The sequence below is a fragment of the Dipodomys merriami genome, unplaced genomic scaffold (genome assembly GCF_024711535.1).
Source record: "Dipodomys merriami isolate MVZ:Mamm:240054 unplaced genomic scaffold, mDipMer1.0.p SCAF_187, whole genome shotgun sequence".
In the NCBI taxonomy this organism is placed as follows: Eukaryota; Metazoa; Chordata; class Mammalia; order Rodentia; family Heteromyidae; genus Dipodomys; species Dipodomys merriami.
Window position 1 is genome coordinate 1767301 of NW_027203237.1, and position 10885 is coordinate 1778185.

The 10885-nt window shown below is 44.0% G+C and overlaps 1 protein-coding gene and 1 pseudogene across 1 annotated transcript; one reads left to right on the plus strand and one right to left on the minus strand.

Moving 5' to 3' along the window:
* The first annotated feature begins 330 nt into the window (after positions 1-330).
* On the plus strand, positions 331-1564 carry LOC138830263 (CCA tRNA nucleotidyltransferase 1, mitochondrial pseudogene; annotated as a pseudogene).
* Positions 1565-7077: 5513 nt separating this feature from the next.
* Positions 7078-9671, minus strand: LOC138830249 (golgin subfamily A member 2-like). Its single transcript, XM_070026660.1, has 4 exons — positions 9218-9671; positions 8459-9163; positions 7695-7835; positions 7078-7634 (listed from the first exon to the last, which is right to left on the minus strand). The coding sequence occupies exons 1-4, from the start codon at positions 9669-9671 to the stop codon at positions 7078-7080; spliced, it is 1857 nt and encodes a 618-aa protein (XP_069882761.1).
* Between the last annotated feature and the right edge of the window lie 1214 nt (positions 9672-10885).

The window sequence follows — 10885 nt, forward strand, 5'->3', positions numbered from 1 at the left end:
TCTGGCACTTGATGAATAAAATCGCATCTCACCGCCACCTGCAGAGAAGTGTGGTGGGCATGCAGGGGAGTGTGCTGGGTGTGCAGGGAAGAGTGGTAGGTGCACAGAGATGTGTGGTGGAAGCGCAGGGAAGTGTGGTGGGTGCGCAGGGAAGTGTGCTGGGTGTGCAGAGAAGTGTGGTTTGCTTGTAGGGAAGTGTGGTGGGCGCAGAGGGATGTGTGGTGGGTGAGCAGGGAAGTGTGGTCGGTGTGCCCACGTGCCCACCTGGCAGATATGTGTGGCCACTTCTCCAGATGCAGAGGCTGCTGTTTCCTGGGCAGGCAGGACAGGATGCAGGCTGGAGAAAGCTCTGTCTTGAAATGGCAGTCTCCAGGATTCCAGTCCCTTTTCACGGGAGGATTGAAGAGTCTGATAGAATTATTTGTGAAAGAGAATCAAGAGCTGAGAACAGCAAGAGGAGCGGTGAGGGATCTGCCGAATGGGGTGAAACTTCAAGATGTCCATTTTGCCACCAAAACCCAAATGAGGGAGATGTTTCTGTCAGGTGGCATTCGGATGACCAACAAAGGAGAGAAGCAGGGAACCATCATGGCTATGCTTCGTGAAGGCAATTTTGAAATTACCACACTGAGGATAGATGTCACAAGTGACGGAAGACATGCCTAGGTAGAATTCACAGCTGCCCGGCAGAAGGATGCCGAACACAGAGACCTCACTATAAACTCCATGTTTCTAGGCCTTGATGGTTATTGACTCGATTATTTTAGTGGCTATGAAGATTTTAAAAAAATAAGAAAGTTACGGTTTGTAGGACACACACATCAAAGAATACAAGAAGATTAACTTCGGATTTTAAGCTACTTCAGGTTTGATGGCAGAATTGTGGACAAACCTGGTAAACATGATGCTGAGACTTTGGAAGCAATCGCAGAAAATGCAAAAGGCTTGGCTGGACTATCAGGAGAGTGCATTTGGGTAGAACTGAAAAAAAATTCTTTTTGGTAAATGTGTAAACGACTTATTTCACCTGATCTATGATCTTGATATGACTCCTCATAAAGGTTTACCCACAATTGCAAGTTTATAAGAATATAGTGAAGTCAGTGAAAATGTTGATACTTGCTAAGCAAAGCGAAGGCCCATCTTGGCCTCACTGCGGAAAGTACAAGATGATGTCACAAAATGGGATTTGAGGTTGAAGATTTCACAAGAAGAGGAAAAACATTGGCTTATTTAGAGTTAAAAATAGGAAAGACTTAGTTACAGCATCAGATCATTCAAAACCATTGAAACCCTATCAAAACTTCATTGTAGATTCCAGAGAGCCAGATGGAAATGCCAGAGTATGTGAGCTGCTGAAGTACCAGGGTGAACACAGTCTCTTCATGGAGATGTAGTAGTGGTCCTTGCACACTTCCCTATGAGCGGACCTGACATTAGAAAAGTTGGCATTTCTTCCAGGAAGGAAATTGGTGCTGTGTTACAGCAACTGCAAGTACAGTGGGAAAAAAGTGGCTGCCAAATGGAAAAAGAGGAATTCCTAAGTTACATAAAGAAGACCTAGAATGAAGAGCTGGTTCTCAAAACGATAAGACTGGTCAACTTTTCCTGTCTATGAGATTTAAGAAGCTACAGCAGAGTTAAGAGAGAATCCATTAAGAAAAATCTTCTTGCTTTGTGAAACTATTTCAGGCACTGACTGAAATGGAGTCTACCACCTCTCAATCTGATTTTATCAAAGAATCCTAGAATGTTTTTGGTGTAGGTTCTGACTTAACTGTCTATTCTTTTCAAATAAAAAATGGTTTTACATAGGGAACAACTAGGATTGACCTTAAATGTAACTATTTTTCTGGGTGGTGTATTCCTGTAATCCTAGCTACTTGGGAGGTGGAGACATAAGGAACTCAGTTTGAGGCTAGTTGGCAGTTAGTGAAACCCTGTCTCAAAAGCTAAATATAAACAAAAGGCTGGGATGTGATTCACGTAAAACAGCACAAATAAAAAAAAGAAAAAAAAAGATGCTTAATACTATGTGCATTGAAATAAATGGGTTACTTTGTACACTGATACATTTCATTCTTTACCTGAATTCCAAAATTAACTTGTACCTATAATTGTTGGTAAATCTATGTAAAACATCTATCAGTTATTTCCAGGGTGTCATTTATTCATAGTGGCTTTGTTCTAGCTATCTATGTTTTGGTATGGAGCTGTAATTTGTCTGTCATAAGGATTTCATATGTGTGTGTAACCTGGAGAAGTTAACTTGTAAAGACTTTGGTGTATTATTTTAGTAAAATATTACCTTTGGTTTTGGAAGGTGAGTGGGTTTATATCAGATTTTAATGAGATAGTGATAATACTGCTTTTTTAAGGAAGCATAATTTATTTTCACTTATTAAAATAATACAACTTACACACACACACACTCACATAAACACACACACACAGAAATAGGACGTCCAAAGAGTGAACCAATGCAATAGTTATACTCACAACATACTATGTTGGAAGTGAATTTTACAACATGGAGGGGCAGAGAAATAGGGGCATAAGGGGTAGCAAGAGAAAATGAGAGAAAAGGCTACCTATGTTTAACATGAATTGTACTCATTTCCATTCTTATGTAACTGTAACCCTCCTGTACATCACCATCACAATAAAAAATAATAAACATAGGCAGTCAAAAAATAGGATGTTCAATAAGCATCACCACATACATTATGCTGCATTTGATGTCATTGTCCCACAATTCTTCAGCTACAAAATCCTCTGTTGTGCTCGCTTTCATGTGTGTACTCCACTGATGACTAAAGCAAGCCTTGCTAAGTGGTATGTGACTGAATTTATAGGCACTAGAGGAAGCTGAAGTACAATTTTGACCATATGTGATTTTGTCTTAAGCACTAACTCTATTTAGATTCTAAAGTTAATCTATTTTATTAGTTTGATTTTAATGAGTTGCTGAGTTACGGATAACACCCTAGAAATGGCAAGGCAGAAAAACAACCTGCTTTGCTTCACTATCTTTCAGTTATTCCTTTTTTTCATCAGTTTCAGAGAACAGATTTGAGCAACTTACACCCAATTACTCTACAGCAGACACCCCTTCTGATGTATGGTTGCCTTGCAGTTGAGTGTTTGCTCATCAGGAATCCGGAAGTAGCTCAAATCTATTGCAGCTACCATCCCTGCACTTGGGCCTGAGGAGGGAACCATGGAAATGGGAAGTTAAAAACTGTACTCTGAGAGTATCCTAATCCTGCCACTTGCTGAACTTGCACCAATGGGGAGCCAGAAAGTTGGACGATGAATGCAAAGGCCCCCAGCACTTCATTTCCCTTGCCTCCAGTGGTGGCATTATAAACAAACTCTCTTGTATATGGCAAAACTTTCCACTTCAGAGATCCACATATTGTGCAGTAGGCCTCCTTCATATATGAAGACTGGGAAGGAGCAGTGGCAAAAAGTCAACATAAATCAATGATAGTGTCCTTTGCTCAAGTCTTTTATATTCAATGGTGCCCAAAGCGCCAAGGACAATGTTTTTAGAGCTCCACAAATTGTACTATTCCAAAACTTCAATGTCTGGCTTTCTAGCTTCAATACTCATAAGTTAGCACGTGAGACTCTATAGCCTATCAACCATTCACTATTCAGGGAAAGGTACAGGAGGGGCCTAGTTCAGAGACAGTATCCAGGCAAAAAGGCCACACAGTGCAAATGAACAACTAAAGGGAAACTGATGTTGGGCCAGGATGTCACCTTAGGCTGGACAATGGAACCACAGGAAAGAAAAATACCCAAGGAAACCCTGATGCACACAGAATGACTCACAGTAAGTTCTATCCTAGGACAAACACGTGGAGGCTAAAGCTCCCATAGATTTATGTATCCAACTTTGAGGAGAAGTCAGTAAGTCTACCCTGGGAGACTAAAACGTTTTCTAAGGTACCAGTGCCTAGGTAAATTCACCATACTGCAATTTATTTCTTCTCTTCATGGTCAAATTAAAAGGCACAGTTAGCCCTGTGTAGCTATCTTTAAGGAGAACCAGGACGATTCCTGTTGGACTGGCTGCTTCTTGCTCTCATCATCAGCAGAGGGCTGAAAGCAACCATATATAGAAGCAGTCACTGAGAAAACAAGTTTGAAGCCACAGCCAGTGTTTCCCCAGCAGGCCTGAGCCTGAGATCCTAGTCTGAGCAGTAGGCAATCCTAGCTGAGGTGCATCAATGACCATAGAATTGTAAAGCCCACCCAAGGGAGGTCCAAACCTGCTTCAAATATCGTTTTAACATGATGGTTCATAAACAACCTAGGTGAAGACTTACAACAACAGCAGCTTATGCTGTGGGAATCACTTGCTATTTCAGCTATAAAAAGCTATGCAATGGGAGCACAATGAGTACAGGTCAACCCAGGTGGAAAAGGGCAGGAGACTCTATCTAGACTGAAGAAACCAGGCACAGTGATGCCCACTTGTCATCCCAGGGAGAACAGATATCATAGCGGAGCAGGAACATAGTTCTGAAGTCAGCCTAGTGAGGTAGCAAGAGTCAAGATGATCAGTGTCAGCCAGTGGCTCAGATCTGTGCCAATGGCTCAGGCTTGTAATCACAGCTAATCAAGTGTCAGAGATCTGAAGATCACCAAGTGAAGCTAGGCCAGGCAAGAAAGCCTATGAGACTATTAGCTCCAAAAAAGCCAAAAATGAAACAATGGCTGAAGTGGTAGAGTGCTGGCCTTGAACACAAAAAGTCTTAGGGATAGCTTCTAAGTGCTGAGTTCAAACCCCAGGACAGGCACAAAAATAAATAAATAAATAAATGATTGAAAAACATGATCAGTGTCATAAAGTGCTAGAAGCAGGGATCACCAGGAGAATTCTTCCCTATAAAGGATGATGTTCTCAGTTCAAATTCAGTACTGCCATTAAGAAAAAATCACCTGTCCCTGTTCTCCAGTTCGAATGCTGAAGTTATTGAGTAATTTTGTGTGATCACTCCCTTGACACACTCAGCTCATGGAGGGAAGGGATCATTCTTGGTTATAGTGCCACTCCAGGGTCTAAAATCAGTTTTTTCATATAAAAAGCATATTTGATCTATTTATTTTGTGACCAGTCACTACAAAACTTAGTGTCCTGAAACAACCATAACTTCACAACTTATTATTGGGTCTGCAATTCAGTCAATGATTTGCTGGGAACATTGTTAGGTTGTTCAGTTAGGCTGCAAGATCCTACAAAACTCATCGAATGTAGGGAATTTAAAAGCACCTCCACATCATCTACTTCCCTCCAGTAATCTCTAACCAGTTCCTTTATACCCTGTTCATTAGTAGGAAAGAGTCAACAGGAAGATAATACTCATTTTAAGCTGCAGTCAAAACAGAGCAGCATAGCTTTCATCAGTTTCTTCTGGTCATGAGAAATCTCAAAATTAACTGAGATTCAAAGAAAGAATGAACTCCACTTCCTTGTGAAAAGAGAAACAGACTTATGCATGAAAGAATAATTATGACAATGACATAGACAACTACAACGCACTCCGGCAATTTTTCACATCTCTATTTCTTGTGAGGACCCGAGATGACACTGGTTGCATCGTGGGAAGTGTGTACTCATCTTTAACATATCATTGATGCTGTGTCCTGGTAAGCATGTACTCATCTTTAACATATAATTGATGCTATGTCATTAACCCAGAAGTAACTGCCAGCAGTGTCCCAAACAAGAGGATACATTTTAATTTTTAATCTTCTACTAAGTTTGAGTAGTAAATTAAAAAAGAGCACATTGGGCACTGTGGGCTCACAAGGCTAATCTTAGCTACTCAATAGGCTAAGATCTGAAAATTGCAGCTCAAAGTCAGCGTAGATAAGTCCTCAAGACTCTTCTTGTCAATTAAGTACTGAAGTGTGGCAGTGGTCAAGTGGCAGAGAGTTAGCCTTTAGGAAAGCACCCAGGCCATGATTTGTAGCCCGAGAACATACACCAGAAAGAGAGAGAGATAGAGACAGACACAGACAGACAGAGACAGAGACACAGACTCAGACACAGACACAGAGACACAGACAGACAGCCAGAGATAGGTACCACAGGCTCTCAATAGTAGGCATAGCTACTCAGGAGGCTAAGATCTGAAGACTGCAATAGAAGCCAGACCTGATAGGAAAGTCAGTGACACTCTTACCTCTATCCACTAAAAAGCCACAAGGGATGCAATATAAGCCCAGGAACAGCACACAAGGTCAAGCCTACAGACCAGCACACATGCACACACACACACAAAGAGAGTAAATTAATTTTAATACTGTATTTGATTCACTGAATATGCGACTTGAACAATCCATAAGTGAAAAATTGAGATATTTGGCATTCTCATTATACACATTCTACAATTGTGTGTTATTATTCTGCAATATATTTCAGAAGATTCTTGTATTTTTTCTACTACAGGAATCCTCCATTTATCTTGGTATCACTATTTCTTTTTTCCAAGTTTTCAGGTTTATCAACATTTTCCTTTTAACAGTTTGTACTGTTTTTTTCAGCTCACTGTACTAGCATTATGTCGGATTAAAAAAAAAGAAAAGAATTTGTTACTGGTGCACAATATTTAAAATGCGTGAATGCACCAACATACAAGGTTAAATGATGAAATAACTCAGTTGAGGGGGAAAAACACAAATTTTCTCCTCAATAATATTAAAAAATTATGAAAAATATGCCATAAATCAGCATAAGAATGTATCACAAACAGCAGAACGTTAATAGAGATGTGACTTATAAAGTATCACTAAGACAATATGCTAAGTGAAAACTATGCCATCACTTCCCATCTTTTTCATTCATGGAAAGAATTTAGTCATTGTAAAAAACATCACCTGGGACACTTCACTAGCAACCAATATACTTTCCTAAAGATTGGCCACCTCTCAGGATTGGCTGCTCTGTTACTGTTACCCTTCCCATCTGCCATAATAACAAGAACCGAGAAAATGCCACCCAACTGCCATGTCCTGCAAAAGGACAGGAGTCGACTTTTCTAGGCAGTGGCTGCCAAGTCTTTAGATGGTGATGATATCAAATGCATCATCTGCCTGTGGCTTATAGAAGACAGGGAGGCAGGACTCTTCACCCCTGTCTGTGGGCTCTTGCTGGGGCTGGATGGAAGGCAGCAGCAGTACAGGAAGCTCTGCAGTGGGGCTCTCCAGGGGCCCAGGCGCCCCAGCCTCTCCAGGGACAGGCTTCAAGTTTTCTTGAAGATGCACATCTTCACAGACTTGCTGCTCCTCCCTGACCTCCGTCTTTAGGGGGACTGAGAGGTGTGAGGGGGCGTCAGCAGCAGGGGCCTGGGCACCTGCCAGCATCATGTCCTGGCACTTTGTGCTCTCCCCTGTAAGGTGCAGCAACAGCTCCTTCAGCTCCTTCCTCTTCCTCCTCTTCTCCTGGGACAGCTGGCTCACACACTTGTCTTTCTCCTGACACAGCTTCTCCAGGACTTCTAGCTGTTCTTTGTACAGCACCATGGTCTCTTCCATGGTGGTCAGGTGTTGGGTCCGCTGGCTGCAGCGATGGTGGAGGTCGTCCACATGATTCTGGGGGTGCCCTTTGCCAGCCAAGTCTTCAGGGAAGCAGATGTGCAGCTGCTTCTTGGGAGCCTGTGTGTCCTACTTCCTCTTGCCGAAAAGCCTGTGGATGCAACGCTGGGAGAAGGTGTCCTGGCTCTCCAGCTTTCTCTGGCACTGGGCTGCCAGCTCACTCAGGCACCTGCAGCAGGCCTGCTGCTCCTGCAGCTGCCGGCTCATCCTCGCCTTTCTGCCTTCTGCGATGGACAGTGCGTCCATGTAAAAATCCTACATGCTGTGTGGGTTGTCTACATCCTCTGGTACAGTCACATCATCGTGAGTCGCCTCCTCACCCTTGTCGTCTTCTTGGCTCTGGCCTTCATTTTCCCTGGGGAAAGCCAGGGCGCTCAGCTGGGCGCACAGCTGTGCATTCTCCTGTCTTGTTGCTTCCTAGCACTTCAGAGTGTCCTGTAACTTCTCCCTTTCCACCTGGGCCAGCAACTTGTTCTGCACCTGCTCCTACTTCAGCTGGTCCATCAGATGGTCCATCAGGTTCTGCTGCAGGGCCTCCTTCTCTGACATCAGCTGCTGGTTAATGGCCCTGTGCTGTTTGCAGGAGGCGCTCAGCTCCTGCACCTAGTTCAGATACTTGTCATGCAGCTCCTGCAGATCCTCAGCTGCTTGGCACTTGAACGCAGCCACGTCTTTTCCATCTTTGAATTCCTCCTCCAGGTCATCCAGGTTCGCCTGCAGGATTGTCTTTTCCTGCTGCTCTGTGTGCAGGATGCTGGCGAGCTCCCCCTTCTCAGCGCTCAGCCTCTGCAAGGCATCCTGCAGCTGGGCCAGCTCTTCTTCAGCTGGCAGTTGTGCACCAGCTTGCGTTTCAAGGACTCCTGTTCCTTCTCCATCATCTCCAGGATCTTGTGCAGGTCCTTGGCATGCTGTGCCCATTCCTCATCCTTCTTTTCCAGTATCCACAGCCGCTGCTGCTGCTCCAGGTTCTGGAGACTGAGGCTCAGGTTCTCCTCCACCTGGAGGTGAAGTTGCTCTTCCAGGGTCTTGAGCTCCTTCTGCAACTGCAGGGTGTATGCCTGCAGGTGCTGCTCAGCCTGAGCTGGCCCTGCAGGTGGCTGTGGGGGCCGCAGCTCTGACAGCTGCTCTCTCAGCTCCACCAGCTTGCTCTCCAACTCCAACACCTGCCTCACCCCTTGCTCTTTCCCCTCTCTCAGCTGGCTCACCTGCTCTAGCAGCTGCTGGACTTTCTCCTTCTCCATGGAGCTCTCCAGCCTCAGGTCCTCCGCAAAGATGTCTCTCTCCTCCTTTAATCTTGCCACCAACTCCTTCATGTTGTTGAGTTGGCTTTCCAACTCTGCCCCCTCCACTAGTTCCTCTTGGAACTTGTGGATTTGCATTTTCATGTCGGCCTTCTCTTTCAGGAGCATTTCCAGCCTCTCCTGCAGCTCGGTGTTCTCATCCTCCACGTCTTCAATACTTCTGGTCTTTTTCTGGAGCTGCAGCTTTACGCGATTCAGGGCTTTCATGAGCTCTATGTTGTTGTTCTCAGTTTCATTCTGCGTGGTATTTACTGCAAACAATGTTGTTTCTAGTTCTGTTACACGCTGCTGTGCAGCCTACAGACAGCTGGTAAGACCCTCCTGCTCCAGTGCTCTTTCATAGGCCTCTTGCTGCTTGTGGGCCAGGGCAGATTGTAAGTCTGATTTTTCACTAATCAGCAACAGTATCCATTGCTTGTGCTTCTCCAGCTCTGCTTTCATGGCATCATGCACACAGGCGATCTTCTCCTTGTCTTTTCCCTGTTGATACTGCAGCTCTTTCATTTCCTGTTTTAGTTGTTGGATCTCAATGCAGAGCTGCTGCTTTTGTATTGTGCTGGAGTCCAGGGCAAGCACCAGATATTGGTTGTGTCTCTCCTGGTCCTTGGTGTTATTGGGACCTGTGACACTCTGGACCCTGGCAGCTGTGATAGTGCCCAGTGGGGGGGGGGGCTCAGGGTCTGCGTGGTCTTGGGCCATATCCTTGAGTAAAGGACAGTCCCCAGCGGTGTTTGTCTTGGGGTTACCTCCCTCTTTCATTTTTATCTTCTTGGATTCTCAAGGTCTAGCAGGACCATTCCTCTGCTGGTATTCTTGCAGTAGTTTCCTTCCTGCAGCTACTTTTTTTTTCTCTTTTTTTCTCAGACATATCAGCACTGGAATGGAGATGGTGGGGGGGCACATTCCCAGGCTGTCTAAAATCAACTCTGTTTTATCACTAGTAACTCTTTCTACCTCCAACTATTTCTTCAAAATCACCTCCTCACCACTCATTCATGGCCATGTCCTTGCTGGCAAATACTCTATCACTTGAGCCACACTCACAACCTTGTATGTGCATGTGTCTGGGTTGTACTATTTACTTATCATGTTTGTGCTCCAGGCTAGATTCAGAGTATGATCCTTCTATCTATGGCTTTCTATGTTGCTGGGATTATATGTGTAAGCTACCACACACCCAACAAATTTTTAGTGTATCGAAGCCTCCATTTTTAATCTATGAAATTAAGAAAATAATTCCTCTCTTATAGGACTTTAAACAACATGTAAACAATGACACAAGGTAAGAGCATCACAAGTTGTGAGAGGCAGTCAAAAATGCATACATAGGCATGCGATATATTTGTATGTGTGTGTGATGTATCGTGTTTTCTTCTTGGATGATTAAAAGATTCCTAGATGGGTTCTATGCTTCTGCAATTTTTCAAAAATGGTCATTAATTGAAAAAATTGTATGTAATTATTGTATTTTTTAATTTCAGAAAAAACATAAGAAAATGCAAATGGCAAGCTGGACACTGGTGGCTCATGCCTGTAATCCTAGCAACTTTTGTCTGTCGCGGGGCTTGAACTTTGGGCCTGGACACTGTCCCTCAGTTCTTCAGCTCAAGGGGAGCATTCTACCACTTGAGCCACAGTGCCACTTCCGGTTTTCTAGTGGTTTATTGGAGATCAGAGTCTCATAGACTTTCCTGCCCATGCTGGCTTTGAACCATGATCCTCAGATCTCAGCCTCCTGAGTAGCTACTTTTACTGCTGTGAACCAACTGAGTCAGGCTTTCCATGAGACTCTTACTTCCAATAAACCACCAGAAAACCAGAAGTGGAGCAGTGGCTCACACGATGGAGCAGTAGCCTTGAGCTGAAGACCTGAGGGACAGTGCCCAAGCCCAGAGTTCAAGCCCCACGACCTACAGAATAAAATTATGAAAAAAGGCATTATTAGAAAGAAAAGAAAGTAGCTGGCCCAGAGA